The 18033-nt window shown below is 40.0% G+C and overlaps 1 protein-coding gene across 1 annotated transcript in view; it reads right to left on the bottom strand.

The window, feature by feature from the left end:
• Positions 1-4597: 4597 nt before the first annotated feature.
• Positions 4598-18033, bottom strand: part of LOC124151750 (inorganic pyrophosphatase-like) — a 33813-nt gene continuing 20377 nt past the window's right edge. The window contains exons 4-12 of the mRNA XM_046524367.2: positions 16712-16798; positions 16362-16425; positions 14410-14472; positions 13641-13681; positions 12163-12249; positions 11267-11349; positions 10288-10357; positions 5778-5817; positions 4598-5361 (exon numbers count right to left, since the gene is read on the bottom strand). Coding sequence (XP_046380323.2) covers positions 5327-5361; positions 5778-5817; positions 10288-10357; positions 11267-11349; positions 12163-12249; positions 13641-13681; positions 14410-14472; positions 16362-16425; positions 16712-16798 — 570 coding nt within the window. The 3' untranslated portion in view covers positions 4598-5326. The remainder of the gene's footprint in view (positions 5362-5777; positions 5818-10287; positions 10358-11266; positions 11350-12162; positions 12250-13640; positions 13682-14409; positions 14473-16361; positions 16426-16711; positions 16799-18033) is intronic.

The following is an 18033-nucleotide window of genomic DNA, read 5'->3' on the forward strand; positions in this document are numbered from 1 at the left end:
GTTAAACAAAACAAACTTTATCTGAATAGGAATAGATAGAATTAAAGGAAGCGTCTGTAAAATATATAGTTAGAAGGCCGTTGATCTGGTTTACAGTATGACTGGATGGATGACAGTTTTATCTTTTGCGTTAGGTCTGGCGACATTTGCTCGTTTATATCGATGTCAGAATATCGTTTACATGACTCCCTCTATCTATAACTAGAAGTGTAGTTTGGGCTTTATTACTATTATATATAAACAGGATACTCGTTTGTCGGATTGAAGGCGAAAACATTGCTAGATGTGTAATGTGTCGTTTTGAAACTACCAACTCGTCTGAGTCTTGCCTCTGCTGTCGGCAATATTCAACTGTATGGAGACGGCCCTTGAACAAACCAGTGATTAATATATTCTTACCCGAAATCCCGCGAATTACTAGTTTGTCCGTTAATGGTTGAAATGTTTTAAGCAGTACGATTTATTCTATGAATATCTTATTCTATGCATTGTGTGCACGTGCGATTTTGGTAGCTTTTCGGGAAAGACCTTCGCCCGTGTAAACCCTCCGAAAGTTATATATTTAAAAGGATCAAGCGACGAAGCAAACATATATGTATTTTTTAGGGGAGATACGGGAGGGAGTCGTACACAACGGATTCACGTAGGCCCAACGTAGTGTTCTCATATCGAGTTCGTGAATAGCCCATTAAACGCTGTTGTGAAAAACAATGTTTACACATTTTAAGTGCCATGGTTAAATAGGTTAGATCTCTCGGATCGTTTTACCTTTTCTTAACTCATTTCTACCATGGACAATACTGTGAAGCTTCCGTAAAATCCGAGACTTCGCTACATTAACTTCTTTCAGTGGCATTTAGAAGTTGGTGTGATGAAGTAAGACGACTTCTATGGATGAACAACTTCTTTATTACAATTAGTGCGACGTTTCGGTGTAGATCCTAACACCTTTATCAAGCAAGTGATGCTTGATAAAGGTGTTAGGATCACTTCGCTACATTAGTATTACAGATTTCATTCTCAGCTTCCTCGGGAGTATACAACCAAAGCTGCCTTACAAGGGGCTTGGTTTAGTCACAATTATCAGGTTTTACCTTTTGTGAAGCATTTTGGTAGGGAAAGATGCCACCCTTTACACAGGAATGGGTCGTGCAAGCCCTCCTTTGGCAGGTGTGGAAAATGTGGTTTTTGTTTCTCACTCTTTATAAGGCCAACATGGAAGAAGGCATTTGTAAGCATATACTGTTATTGTGAATGAGAAATACGAGTGTATACTTCGTGTTGATCGATTCGCAGAAACGGAGGGTCACGTGTTTGTTTATGCAAAGGACCGTTTCCGTGGTCTAGTGGTAGAGCGTCCGCCCGGAGAGTGGAAGGTGCGGGGTTCGATCCCCGGCCGCGTCATACCAAAAGATGTTGAGAGATGGTACTTCTTGTTACCCTGCCTCGGCGCTCGGCATTACGGGGCTAAAACAAGGACTGGTCGACTCGGAGTCAGTATACTGTGTCTGAGTGGGGTATTCATGTTAAACTGCGGCATGGTATCTCAGTGAGCTAGCACTATAAATCGGCATCAGTCCGGACTAGTACAAGCAGCAACACACACACACACACACACACACACACACGTCGCTATATAAGTGCAATAATCTTGGACGCAACGTTAAACCCAATTTCACCTCACCTCAAAATTGACCTTCAGAATTTTCTGGCCTTAAGGCTTCAGCTGTGATATTGTGACAATGCTGCTATGAGGGGAGTTAGTGGTGCCTTATTCCAGATCTGGCAAGGTAAACAGGGTAATGCATCGTTTGATGCAAATTATACCTAAAAAGGAAAGCAAGTGCCCACGTTCTCTGCCATGTTCCACATTAACCCCATGGGGCAGAATCGTTGCCCAGGGCTGCTGGCTTACTGTATTGGCTGACCTGGCTCACTGTGTTCTCATGCTATCAGCCACTGGTTTGTCTGGCACAGATGTTTTATTTCGGAGTGTCCATGATACTGCTTGACCACTGCAGGAATAATCACACACCCTTGTCCCAGGTAGGTGGCTATGTCAGTTGTCATTTTTACAGCTTCACGTGCTATAGCATCCATGATCCATAATGGGAAGGTGCAGCCTCCTGATGTAGGTGAGACTTGTCGACTCGGAGTCAGCATACTGTGTCTGAGTGGGGTATTCATGTTAAACTGCAGCATGGTATCTCTTTGGGCTAGCACCATAAAATCGGCATCAGTCGGGACTGACATACACGTCACTATACAAGTGCAATAATCTTGGATGTGACGTTACACCCCATTTCACCTCGACCACCTATTCATGCTAAGTACGTTAATCTTTCTTTCTGTGACCGAAGCTATATTTGTGCGATTCAGCATATTCTGTGAACAATGAACATGAGTAGATGGGATTTGAACCAAAACGAACCGCGAAGATCCGGGTTTGAATAGGTCTTCAGCAACCCATGCTTGCCGTAAGAGACGACCATGCTTGTAAGAGGCGACTAAAGGGATCGGGTGGTCAGGCTCTCCGACTTGGATCGATGCTCATTATATCAATCACTGGATTGTCTGGTCCAGACCGCTAGAATACTGCTGATAAACAACAAAACGCAGTAACAATGAAATTCCGATGGCATTTCAAAAACATCGTCGTTAGCTGAAAAAGAAAATTATCTGAATGGGTTTTGTCAGAAATATTCTAAAGTGTGTGGAATACCGGGGTAACACTATTTACGAAATTACGAAATCAATTGTTTTACCGGTATGCGACCTGTTTTTGATGGGGGTTGAAAGACAAGCGGATGTCACCACTGAACAGCAGCAGGATGAACCTTTGGAGACGGATATTCTCGAAGATACACCACAGAAGCTCGTGGACACAGCTTTTGATTCGGGTTGAACTTTGCCCTTAGTGTAGTGCAGGGGATGAACACGCATGTGCGTAGTTGTATAAATTCAGGAAGTTGTTGACGTCAAGCAATGGTGTACAGCCATAAAATATACCGAGGACAGTTCCAGAACACAGGGCTGAAGCACAGGGAGGTTGAAACGAAACGCATGACTATCCAGTAATGAAGAGCGTCCTGAAAGATGTCTCATCAGACTGAAAAAAAAGTATGCCCTTCTGGCTGATACTGTTTTGGATTCACTCTGGTGAATTGTTACCGTCTCTGTAAAGCCGCTGGCTTTATCGGATTCTACACAAATCACACGCACCCAAAGTAACAGCTTTACAGTAACTGGACTTTACGACTGCAGAGATGAACAACCAATTGCTGAAAGGACGGTCGCAATTTATAACTTACTTTATACGTTTGTGTATTTCACCCAATTCTTTAATCTGGCATATGGTGTTTTATAAATATGCTTGTAATTGCAAGATTACCGTTGATTTTAGAGGGTGTGATAACTCATTTTGGTGATCGTCAGACTTTTGACCAAGAGTCCGGGTTCGAATCCCAATAGTTTAGTGGAGAATATTTCTATATGCAGTGAAGATGGGTGTGGTTTGTGCAAGCAGACTGATGCCCATTGTATAACTCACAAAAAAATGAAGTATGCAAAATAGTCAATAGTCAAAAGATGTCCAAGGAAATGGTGGCCACAGTTGACTCAATCCTTCAGAGAAAATCAAGATGACCCTCCCACCGTTACTGACGCCTCAACCATCTACAAGATTGTCGCCAGGCTCTGTACCCAGATTCAACAATGAAACTTGGTGGCGTATCATTTGTTTTGTTGTCTTTGGTTTTAAATTGAATTAGATTGATGCGTTTGTCAATTACTGTTCAGGTACAGACAAAAGTCTTAGTGATTGAGGTTAACTACTTGAGACCTCCTGGGATGACAAATGTTCACATCACTTTGTTTTAAGCCCACTTTTAGCAATATAACCAGAATTAGGATTTTGAGTTAGAATTGGTCATAAGGAAGTAACCATTTGATATTCGAGGGGAGGGAGGAGGAGGAATTTTGTATCAAGATGAAATATTTTCTCAGCTACAAGACCAGAATTTATTTAAAACCGCTTGAAAAAACCACCTTGCAACAATGTAACTTTCAAGAATTTTTCGATAAAATGACAGCCCCTCAGAATATCACATGGTTGGTCCCTAAAAGGCAACCATTATCAGGCGGTCAGGCTTGCATGTCATCGTATCCCAATTGTGTAGATAGATGTGTCCTGATGTCCATGACGGTCACATTAGTGGAATATCGCTGAGTGCGGAGTTGAGCATGCTGAAGTAAATTTCTAACACACCAAAGCCCCATTTCATTATCGGAGTTGGTAAGGATAGCTTGTGTCGGACAGGGACAACACACAGCACACCATCCTCTATATGTTGGACCCGTGAAGATTCCGGGGTAGAATAGGTCTTCAGCAACCCATGCTTGTCGCAAAAGGCGACTAACAGGATCGGGTGGTCAGACTCGCTAGCTTGGTTGATGCATGTCATTGACTCCAATTGCGTGGATCGATGCTCATGATATCAATCACTGGATTGTCTGGTCCAGACTTGATAATTTACAGAGCGCCGTCATACAGCTGGAATAGTGCTGAGTGCAGCGTTAAACAACAAACCAAACCAACTCTATATGTTGAATTTATTCCGAGTGTACAGCTTGGGACAGTAGCACATGGGCAGGCATCACAGGTTCCTTGTGGACAGAAGCTACACAACACATCGGACAGACAGACAAGTACAGACCCCCAACATACTGGGTCGTACCACGACATGGACAGATCAGATGTATCACTTTGTATACAGAGAAACATGGCAAGTCATCATCAAACACAATCTGTTGAAAACATTCACTCTTCATTCTGAATATGTAAAATGTACAATTTAACCTGTGGACAACACCTCAATTGGATGATTATTTTAGACTACATAAAAGCAAACAGTTTAGAAATGGAAGATAAAACTGCCTCTAGCAGAAGCGCCTAATCTCGTAGCCCCAGCACCGAAATCAACAGAAATAACATGAATGTAGATACAACCCGAATGGGACACTTTTGGCAGTCAATTAGGAGATAAACATCCTGTTTTCAATGAAGACACAAGGTTACCAATAGATTTAACCTTGCTGAATTGAATTTGGAACCAAATGTGCAGCACAAGGTATCGAATACATTTTTTAATTTGTTTTAAATATTGTAGTAACAGTACATACAGTTAAAAACGCCTACTGATACTTTTTCTATAAATATAAGCTTTCATGGTTCAAATGATAGTAATGTAGATTTCCGGCGACGTGCGAGAGTGAATAGATACTTGAGTCATCCGCTTTCCACTCCAAGCCTCAGTCAGCCCAGTCCTCAGGGAATAGGGTAGTACCACTTGTCGACACACACTGAAAAACAGACAACAGTCCATATTTACAACTTGTACCAGCGAGTTTGGTTTAACAAAACATACAGCTGTATGATGGTGGCCTGTAAATAATTGAGTCTGGACCAGAGAATCTAGTGATTGATATTGTGAGCAACGACCCACGCCTACAGGGTGTTATGAAACCCAATACACAAGTCACTGACCAATCCATACACAGTCGCCTCTTATGACCAGCATTGGTGGCTGGGAACCAGTTCTAACCCAGAATCTCCACAGCAGGATCAGAACAATTCTGGATTTGCAAATCAATAACATCAAACATAAAATTCAAACAGTTTGCAGAACCAGATGTATTGTTGATATAGAATCAAACTGATTCATTTATTGGAGCTTAATATTGCAGTGAAGCGCTGCATCAATGACAGAATCTCTCACCTTCAGGATCAATAGCCAGTGCTGAGGCGGGTGCTGTTGTCTGCAACAGACAAAGTTACAAAGTGAGACTTGATGCTGTTTGTAGCAACATTCCTGGCATGTCATAGCTGGGGACTCAGTGAGTGGGCCTGTTCCACAAAGCGATCTTACCGCAAATACTTTGACATACTAATGACAGTCGTAGCGCTAAGATTGTTTGCCGTAGCGGAGCCCTGAGCTCCACACACTGCATCCATGAGGGATTCAGGCATCTCCTTCGCGGCCATCAAACAACCACTCACGCCACTCTGGGTTTAGTCATGATACACCTACCTCATGGAACGATACACATCGACACACTGAGTCATGATATGATACGATATGATATGTACTAAACACTTCATGTTCAAAGAAACCTGTGCTAACAAGAGGTTATGCATTAAACAGTTTTGTGTTCAACTAAATGAATGGTCAACTAAAGACTTCTTATAGTTGATTTGTTGTTTAACGCAACACTCAGCGATATTCCAGCTATATGACAGTGGTCTGAAAATAATCAACTCTGGACCAGACAATTCAGTGATTGACATCAAGAGCATCGATCTAGGCAAATGCATCAACAAAGTCAGCGAGCCTGACCACCCGATCCCGTTAGTCGCCTCTTACGACAAGCATAGTCGCCTTTTACGTCAAGCATGGGTTGCTGATGACCTATTCTTATAGTAATATACAATCACTTTATGCATTTTATTCATTAACTTAACACTAGCCAGAGTAGTTATCACCGCAGGGTATCGCAAAACTATGTGTAACTTACTTTTTGAAACTAGATGCAGCCATAAAAGAGATACATGGTATCATATTGTCAGGTTAAATGCAACGGTACAGGGTGAAGGAGAATATTCCTATCAAAGGCAGACTCGGTATCTATATCCCGAGTTTAACAGTGCAGCAGTTCTATTTGCTCTCATGATTGTTTGTGGGTCTTGCCGCATTTACCACATTGCACAACTGCCACATACAGCAATAGAATTCCTGTAACAATGGCGACCTGCACTACACAATGAGGTGGCTACACTCAGTGAGTATTGTCAAGTTATCATTCATAATATTCTAAATAAGTTGTACCTTGAACATAGTTAAAATAAGTTGTACCTTGAACATAGTTAAAATAAGTTGTACCTTGAACATAGTTAAAATAAGCTGTACCTTGAACATAGATAAAATAAGCTGTACCTTGAACATAGTTAAAATAAGTTGTACCTTGAACATAGTTAAAAAAAGTTGTACCTTGAACATAGTTAAAATAAGCTGTACCTTGAACATAGATAAAATAAGCTGTACCTTGAACATAGTTAAAATAAGCTGTACCTTGAACATAGATAAAAGAAGTTGTACCTTGAACATAGTTAAAAAAAGTTGTACCTTGAACATAGTTAAAATAAGCTGTACCTTGAACATAGATAAAATAAGCTGTACCTTGAACATAGTTAAAATAAGTTGTACCTTGAACATAGTTAAAAAAAGTTGTACCTTGAACATAGTTAAAATAAGCTGTACCTTGAACATAGATAAAATAAGCTGTACCTTGAACATAGTTAAAATAAGCTGTACCTTGAACATAGATAAAAGAAGTTGTACCTTGAACATAGTTAAAAAAAGTTGTACCTTGAACATAGTTAAAATAAGCTGTACCTTGAACATAGATAAAATAAGCTGTACCTTGAACATAGTTAAAATAAGCTGTACCTTGAACATAGATAAAATAAGCTGTACCTTGAACATAGTTAAAATAAGTTGTACCTTGAACATAGTTAAAATAAGCTGTACCTTGAACATAGATAAAATAAGCTGTACCTTGAACATAGTTAAAATAAGCTGTACCTTGAACATAGATAAAATAAGCTGTACCTTGAACATAGTTAAAATAAGTTGTACCTTGAACATAGTTAAAAAAAAGTTGTACCTTGAACATAGTTAAAATAAGCTGTACCTTGAACATAGATAAAATAAGCTGTACCTTGAACATAGTTAAAATAAGCTGTACCTTGAACATAGATAAAATAAGCTGTACCTTGAAAATAGTTAAAATAAGCAAAACAAACAGAACATTGCTTAAAGACGACCCAAGAAAAAGGCTTTAAAAATGATCAAAATACATGTGATTAGTGGATAAAGTTTATTAATAGGTAACAGGTGATAAATTTGATACTAAAATTAATGTGATAAGGAAAAGAATTGTTTCTCAAACAATGGCTTCAGAAATTTGCCAAGAGAGACTTCTATTGTTCATGCATTAATTTAAAAAAATCTCAATCTCCTTGCGTCCTGAAGTTGTCGTCATTACAGCGAAAACTGGCTTAACCGTCAACCCTGTTGGGTGCGTTTATAAGCCACACGTCAATAGTGCAGTGAGCATGGAGTTGTACAAATCTGTCGACACAGACCTTAAGCTTGTAAAATACTGTACACCCTTCTGACGTCTTATCCTAATGAGCCAATAAATTACCGAGACCTTTTCAGATATTGGACATTGAAATAGTGCTTGTTTCTTTGTTGTTTAACGCAGCTCTCTGCAATATCCCAGCTATATAAACAGAGGTCTGTAAATAGTCGAGTCTGGACCCGACAATCCAGTGATTGATATCCTAAGCATCGATCTATGCAATTCAAGTATGATGACAAGCATCAGCTAGCCTGACCATCCGATCCCATTAGTCGCTTCTTACAAGCATAGTCGCTTTTGCAGCAAGCATGGGTTGCCAAAGACATATTCTAGACCGGATCTTCACAGGTACTGAAATATTGGACGTATCTTGTGCAAGTGGTAACTCAAGGTATGGAACAGGGACAATGATGTGACAAGCAGATGACTCGTGTCAAACATCACGACGTCATGATGATCATACAGCGTGTGACTGACAGTGACATATTTACATGATTTAGCTTGCATCCCCCCACCAAGCAGGTGATACTCCTCAACCAGTAGTACTGGTTTATCCACACAAACAGACCAACGACTTTCCGCGTGCTGACCCAAGAACTGTCCATTCTGAGCAGACATTGTGTCCACACAATCCCCTTACTATTCCCCTTGTACAACCACTACAAAGGTTTAGGCATTTGTCTCCAAACCCCAAGTGGACAAAGTTGTCATGGCAGTGATGTGAAAACATTGAATTTGTGACAAACGGTACTTTTAATATAAATGCCACAACAAATGGCATTATCTGTGAGAGTGTGATTTGTGACCGATTTCTTCCCCCATCTCACCTGCATGCCCACATGTTTCATGACGGGGCGTCCACGTCGCTTTTTTCGTCGTCTACCTCCTCGCCTTACCTGCCAGGTCCCAGTCTCATTCCTATCTATCTCCTACAAGGTTTACAACCGTCATCACGTGTTTGTTTGTTTGTTGTTTAAGTCTACACTAAGCAATATTCCAGCTGTATGATTGCTTTCTGTAAATAACTGACCCGACTCATTAACATCATGAGCATTGATCTCTACAATTGGGATGACGATGACATGCATAAAACACATCAGTGATCCTGAAGACCAATTCTAACCCAGACCTTCAACCATAAGACATCATGAAGTGTGACGCAGGAAAAATGTTGATTTCACATCACACATCTCTCACATCTGTAACCATGGTAACATGCCAAACCCAAATTAATGAAACTAGGACCAGCTTTTGGTGTTAGAAATGGAAAATAAATCAAACCTGTAAATAAGGCAGTGAAAAGCCAACGTCAGCGGAAGGGACATTATTTCTTTCCTTGATATTTTTTCACAAGAAATGCCCATAGCCATGAGCATGATGAGTACAAAGACTTATTAAAGTATCTGTTAATGTTGTATGCCACAGTGGCATACTATTAATGGAGTTTGGGCTGCCCATGTTAAGAGAATATATAGAGATTACTATATGAGCATGTGTGCCATACCGATGTTACGAAACGAGTGTCGGAATACTTGTATTCAGAGAGCGAGGGTAATACATGTAATTCTTGCACGAGTTTCGTAAATTCAGAAATGATACACATGCGAGTGTAATAATTTCTTTTTCCTTTTGTACTTCCCATACACTGATCACCACCACTGTCCTAGAAAATCACATTTTGTTGAATCATGTCAACCATCTTCATCTATGACGTCATTTTTAGTGTGACATCATTCTGACCTCACATCAAAATAAGATTTGGATCACATCAACAATGCCGTTTGGATGACGGAAACATTACACTGGTGCGCGAGAAGTTTTACTTGCACTAGTACACATACTATATTTTATGAACTCGGTAATTTCTAACCCTATGGGAAATAAAGGGCTGTAAGTGCCATTGGAATCATCTTTCTGAGTTTTAGAAGTATTGTCAGTAGACCTCCACCAAAACTCGAGTGATTGTCGTCTCGGGTTGCTATATCCTTAATCCAGCCTATGCAAGTAGTCACATGACTGGGATTAATAGGTTAATTAAAATTGGCATTCTTTCAGTAATATGTGTTCATTAATGCGTCTACTTACTTCTTGTACAAACTGTTGAGCATCATCTCCTTCTACAGAGTATGGGCTGCCTGCCACACACGTATTCTCACTGAAACACACACACATCAGTACACCGTTTACAACCGATTCCAGGCATAAAGTATAATTTCTATCTTTGGCACCTGTTGTATAAATATTTGAAGCAAGTAGGAATACCATCAACCATTCACCAGTGCACTGTTAGTTTGTTTGTTTGTTGTTTAACACTGCACCAAACAATATTCCATCTATATGACAGCAGTCTGTAAATAATCGAGACTGGACCAGACAATCCAGTGATTGACATCATGAGCATCGATCCATGCAATTTGGATACGACGACATGCATCAACCATGTCAGCGAGCCTGACCACCAGATACCATAAGTTGCCTCTTACGACAAGCATAGTCGCCTTTGACGGCAAGCTTGGGTTGCTGATCTTCACAAGCATTATGTGCACTGTGCACTGTGTAAAGTAATAGGCTGTTAGAAAGGGTTTTAAGGTATATGTACAATACAAAATTAAGGTTCCGTCAAGAAGAACTGATGAAATGCAAGGCCTTTTCAAGCCTGTGCCTAATGCCATACAGAAAAAAACAATCTTAGTAATATTTGAGCTTTATGATGGCAGCCTTTCATGACCTTTTGTGACCTTTCGTGTTCTGGAGCAAACAAACCAGTGGCTGATGGTGTGAGCATGCTGACACACAAAGGGAGCAGTTCAAAAGTTTGATGTTGGATAAACATTTTTATCTCCCAAGTGAGTGTGGTTTAACGACACTTCCAACAGCATTTAGTTATGTCGGGGCCTGACCGTTAAATATGAGAAGAAATCATAAAGGGATGCAGTCACTGACGCGTACAACTGACTGACGATCCATATCAGTGGATCCTGGTAGGGTTGAACACTTTGGTTGACATTCCACACTGCGACATACAATTCCCCGTGTTGCGGCACAGATCTCAACAACGACTCACCATGCAATACCAGATTCGTTGGTTTTCCCAACAAGATTTTGCCATTGTTCATAAGCTTCTTTTACAATCGTCAAAGCAAAATCCTGCAAAAGATCAAAAACAATTTTACATAAAAACAAAGAGTGCCAGTCAAGGGGTCGTCATGGTAACACCAATGTTAAGGACACAACAATCAAGGGGTTCCCTGAGATATAGATACTGGCAGAGAGCCACATGGTTCCTTAGTTTCTGACAGTGGACATTTTAGTGAGTGAGTTTAACGCCGCTTTGAACAGTATTCCAGTTATATCACAGCGTGTCAGCATGATGTGTGAAAAAAGCCCGAAGGAATGCAGGCTTAGACGTTTACCACATTGGTGAAACCCACGAGCATGGATATAATGTTGACACACCTAGAAACATAATCAGGTAGAACCAGGATTCTGGCAAATATGCCAGCAAAAACATCATTAATAGTTTATTTTCTAAGTTATGCATGATACATAAGTATCGAAACAAAAGAAATGGAAGTCAAAACTAGAGTGTTTTTGAAGCGTTTTAACAAAATGTCATATATTAGGATTAAAGTGTATTATGAGAGCTTTTGGCGAGCGTAACACATACTTTTTATATCTAACATACTACTCAAAAGAAGTTAAAGAACACTGATTCTTTCATGTAGTATATAATTTCTTTAGTATATATCAGAATTATGACACACCAGGGTAGTAATCTCTTTATTATACAGTCATTCTTAAAAATAATCGAAATTTTTAGACACATTTTCATTCACTAAGGTAAACGTTAGAATTGGTGTTACGCTTGGTTTTATGATGAGTGCAAAAGGAAATGAGAACACCTGAAATAACATTCATCAATAATTTCCTTTTATTGATACTCAATTAACAAGCACTTACTTTATTTTTTGCTTCTCCATCCCAGGCAAACTGATTGACTGGTTTACCATCAGGGACCTTGTAATACTTGAACCATTCATATGTTGCCTGAAACACATTAACAAAGCAGGTAGTTACAATAGCACTTACAACATGCTCATAAACATCTTACTATTCTACAAGTTGTAGAGCAGGTTTTTATGCCATTGCAGATCTGAATCAGGGTCCACCGGAGAGTGAGATATGTAGATGGTAATATCGGTGTTGATGGTAATATCTGTGTTGATGGTAATATCGGGGTTAATGGTAATATCAGAGTTGACGGTAATATTGGTGTTGGTGGTAATATCAGAGTTGATGGTAATATTGGTGTTGGTGGTAATATCAGAGTTGATGGTAATATTGGTGTTGATGGTAATATCAGAGTTGATGGTAATATTGGTGTTGATGGTAATATCGGAGTTGATGGTAATATTGGTGTTGGTGGTAATATTGGAGTTGATGGTAATATTGGTGTTGATGGTAATATTGGAGTTGGTGGTAATATCAGAGTTGATGGTAATATTGGTGTTGATGGTAATATCAGAGTTGATGGTAATATCGGAGTTGATGGTAATATCAGAGTTGATGGTAATATCGGAGTTGACGGTAATATTGGTGTTGATGGTAATATCGGGGTTAATGGTAATATCAGAGTTGACGGTAATATTGGTGTTGGTGGTAATATCAGAGTTGATGGTAATATTGGTGTTGGTGGTAATATCGGAGTTGATGGTAATATTGGAGTTGATGGTAATATCGGTGTTGATGGTAATATCAGAGTTGACGGTAATATTGGTGTTGATGGTAATATCAGAGTTGATGGTAATATTGGTGTTGATGGTAATATTGGAGTTGATGGTAATATTGGTGTTGATGGTAATATTGGAGTTGGTGGTAATATCAGAGTTGATGGTAATATTGGTGTTGATGGTAATATCGGAGTTGATGGTAATATTGGTGTTGGTGGTAATATCGGAGTTGATGGTAATATTGGTGTTGGTGGTAATATCAGAGTTGATGGTAATATTGGTGTTGATGGTAATATCGGAGTTGATGGTAATATTGGTGTTGATGGTAATATCGGAGTTGATGGTAATATTGGTGTTGGTGGTAATATCAGAGTTGATGGTAATATTGGTGTTGATGGTAATATCGGAGTTGATGGTAATATTGGTGTTGATGGTAATATCAGAGTTGATGGTAATATTGGTGTTGATGGTAATATCGGAGTTGATGGTAATATTGGTGTTGATGGTAATATTGGAGTTGATGGTAATATTGGTGTTGATGGTAATATTGGAGTTGATGGTATTATCGGTGTTGATGGTAATATTGGTGTTGATGGTAATATTGGAGTTGATGGTAATATTGGTGTTGATGGGAGTATCAGAGTTGATGGTAATATCTGTGTTGACGGTAATATTGATCACCAAACTTCAAACTATGAGAATACTCACCTTCAAAAAGCCAGGCATTTTCTCTTCTACATCTCCAATATCTACAGGACAAACCAAGGAATGTGTTACAAAATGTGTCTGAAATATGAGACAACAAACACATCAAGAGTAGATTGGTAATCTCAACACTAGCTAGGCCACCACATCACCCCATAATTCTAATGACTATGAACCAAGCCAGTTACACCAGTCTGTCAGCCTGATGTGGGAGGCAGCCCAAAGTGATGCAGGTCTTAGATATTAACCACTTTGGTGAAAACCAGGAGTACGGGCGCTTACAAACCAAGGAACAGTCGGAACAAATCTGGGATTCAAACAGTTCCTGGCATGCCTAAGGGATGAAAACTGTGCAAAGCAAATTGCAGTGCCTCAGACGACCGGGCCTTCAGTGTCCCAGTTCATGTCACTCAGTAGTCATCTCATCTCCATTGTACAGTGCCCCACTCCAGACTAGACAGGGCAATTACTGCCCTGTGCACACCTCTAAGTGAGTATGGTTTTACGCCGCTTTTAGCAATATTCCAGCAATATCAAGGTGACGGACACCCGAAATGGGCTACACACAATGTACCCATGTCGGGAATCGAACCTGGGTCTTCGGCGTGATGAGCGAACGCTTTAACCACTAGGCTACCCAACCGACCCTCCAGACCTTTAAACACTACATATCTGTTCATTGGGATGAACAGATACTGCTAGAGTGAAGATGAACATGACTGAGTTAATTTTTCATGGGTCATTCCAAGACAGACAGTTTGTATGTACCTACCATTCAGCTGAGCTGCCAATGGATCTGTGACATCAATAGCGATCACCTTCCAATCTGTCTCACCTGGGACGAGAAACATGGTAGTGTTATTCAGATTATGGAGAACATGGGATCATCACCAATGGGATTCAGCTTAGAGGATTCAGAGGACAAAGGATCACCAATATGTAACCTCTGCATGATTCAGTACTAGACAATATTGGGTCACCTTGAACCAGGGATCACCAATATATAACCTCTGCATAATATTCAGTACTAGACAATATTGGGTCACCATGACCCAGTGATGATCAATACATGAATGAACTGATATTCAGTTAAAAGAGAAAATAGTTTTATGCACTACATATCAACATGGGGTCACAATGACCCAGGGATAATTCAATGCATGTTTTACCAGTGTTCCAAATTAAGGGGGTCCAGGGTTCTTGCACTCTTCTGTGGAATTTGAATCTGAGAGCTCCTTAAACTTTAACTTTCACAATTGACCTTTGACTTTTTCATGCTTTTTTTTGAACATTGCCTTAGTTTTAATGGGCTTATGGAGAATAATCACATAACAATATAAGATTTATAGGGAAGTTGTTTACAGTAAAAACGTAAAAACAAACACGCTTATAACAAACTGATTATTTGGTCCTGGCCATTTGCTGTTACTTTATCATATAAAATTGATGGATGTAACAAACACGCTTTTAACGAAATAACGGACATAGCAAACTAACTTCATGGTCCTGTATGATTTGTTTGTTTGTTGTTTAACGCCGCACTCAGCTATATGACGGCGGTCTGTAACATAATCGAGTCTGGACCAGACAATCCAGTGATTGACATCATGAGCATCGATCCATGCAATTGGGATCGATGACATGTATCAACCAAGTCAGCAAGTCTGACCACCCGATCCTGTTGGTTGCCTTTTACGACAAGCATAGTTGCCTTTTACGGCAAGCATGGGTTGCTGAAGACCTATTCTACCCCTGAATCTTCACAGGTCTGGTCCTATATGAACCCTGTCAACAACAATGTTTATGTATATAACCAACTGTTAATCTCAGAGCTGCTCATGTATCACCAATCAGCCTATCAAAACATCCGCAGCCACACGCGGCTGCTCAAAGCAGCAATAAACAATTGAAAGCAAGTGATTAACTGGACACATTGTCCTCAATTTACATTTTGAGTTGGTTAAAACCACAGAATACTGTACTTCCATTATAGGAAGGCAAGTTTACATTGTCTGAACACCGAGGAATTCTTCAGCTAGTGTTGGGAACTGGCTGCAAAATGATAATTGATCACTGCACCTAGCCAACTGATTGATCCTTGTAATTAGTGTCATTTTGCTCTTTTTCAATGGTAAGTGCAGTAAAACGATGTTATATCAAAGCTGTATTCTGTAATTGTTTGGAATAAACAATCTAAGTATAACCTTTGCTGCTGCCTTGACAACCGTAATCCCAAAGCTGAGTGCGATCGTGTCGATTATTATTGTTCCAACACATTTTCTTATGTAATCTATTTTATTAAAGACACCAGTTGAGAAGATAAGTGAGTGAGTGAGTTGGGTTTAACGCCGCTTTTAACAGTATTACAGTTATATATTAGGCATGTCAGCTTAATGTGGGAGGAAAGCCCGAAGGGATGCAGGTCTCAGAAGTTTACCACTTCGGTGAAACCCACAAGCACAGGTACGGTGCTGACAAACCTAGAAACATAATCAGGGCGAACCGGGATTCGAACCCACAATCATAGTTTTCAGGCGTGCCGAAGGGACGCAATCTACACAGCGAACCGGGCGCCATAGACGACTGGGCCACTCGTGCCCCTAGTTGAGAAGATGAAAGAGGAGGGAAAATTGTTTGTGTTCAATTTGGAACGTCGGCCATTTTGACCTTTAGATAAATCTTTGATTATTTTAGTGGGTGGGAACACCACTACTCTTAACCTACCTTCATCAATCAGACACATTGTGCCCAAAACCTTTACCCGTATCACAGCACCACGCTTCTGAACCTGAATGAAACGTAGATAATGTATTAACACAGTGTATAAATCAGATAATGGATAAACACAACAGAGTCGACCACAAGCCTTACTGAAATAGTCAAGATCATATGACAACCGACCCCTTTAGCTGATTCTTACACAAGAGCCGATTGCACCTTGGGTCAGACAGGTTACTGGGGACCTATTGCAGAGATTGCAGATTTACACAGGTGACAAATGTCTGCCATCATAACAACAGAGAGGCAGGGATGAAATGTTGAAATTATTTCAGTATGGCCTTCAGGGTGCTGACCTTGTAACCTATTTCACAGACATCTAGTGGATCTTTGTCTCCTTTCGTCTTCGTTTCCTGGAACTCTACTGCTGGGTCTTCCCATGTCTGAAACAATACAATACATGCAAAATGTACACAACACATACAGTGTATCTTCATTAACTCAAAGTTTATCTGTATTTCCAGGCAATAAAGGAGGGCGGGGTGAAATAGGGCTTAATGTTGCGTCCAAGATTATTTCACTTATATAGGGACGTGCATGCATATGTGTGTGTGGCTGCTTGTACTAGTCCGGGCTGATACAAAATGTGCCTACTTATAGTGCTAGCCCAGTGAGATACCATGCCACAGTTTAACATGAACACTCCACTCAGACACAGTGTGCTGACTCCGAGCCGACCAGTCCTTATTTTAGCCCCTTAATGCTGAACGCCAGACAGGGTAACAACAAATACATCTGTAATAGGGTCATCACAAGGACCTCTTGAATTTCATGCTGAATATCAAACACTCTGGTGTAAGAAACTTTACTGGAGAAAATCTTGTGTGATAGCAATAAGGCATGGGAAGGCATGAATTGTATGTACAAGTGATGTTAAACTAATGTTTACCAGCGGGAAGGCATGAATAGTATGTACAAGTGATGTTAAACTAATGTTTACCTGTGGGAACGCATGAATTGTATGTACAAGTGATGTTAAACTAATGTTTACCAGCGGGAAGGCATGATTTGTATGTACAGGTGATGTTAAACTAATGTTTACCTGCGGGAAGGCATGAATAGTATGTACAGGTGATGTTAAACTAATGTTTACCTGCGTGAAGGCATGATTTGTATGTACAGGTGATGTTAAACTAATGTTTACCAGCGGGAAGGCATGAATAGTATGTACAAGTGATGTTAAACTAATGTTTACCTGCGGGAAGGCATGAATTGTATGTACAGGTGATGTTAAACTAATGTTTACCTGCGGGAAGGCATGAATTGTATGTACAGGTGATGTTAAACTAATGTTTACCTGCGGGAAGGCATGAATTGTATGTACAGGTGATGTTAAACTAATGTTTACCTGCGGGAAGGCATGATTTGTATGTACAAGTGATGTTAAACTAATGTTTACCTGTGGGAAGGCATGAATTGTATGTACAAGTGATGTTAAACTAATGTTTACCTGTGGGAAGGCATGAATTGTATGTACAAGTGATGTTAAACTAATGTTTACCTGCGGGAAGGCATGATTTGTATGTACAGGTGATGTTAAACTAATGTTTACCTGTGGGAAGGCATGATTTGTATGTACAAGTGATGTTAAACTAATGTTTACCTGTGGGAAGGCATG

The sequence above is a fragment of the Haliotis rufescens genome, unplaced genomic scaffold, assembly GCF_023055435.1.
Source record: "Haliotis rufescens isolate VD_foot unplaced genomic scaffold, xgHalRufe1.0.p SCAF_11, whole genome shotgun sequence".
Classification (NCBI taxonomy): Eukaryota; Metazoa; Mollusca; class Gastropoda; order Lepetellida; family Haliotidae; genus Haliotis; species Haliotis rufescens.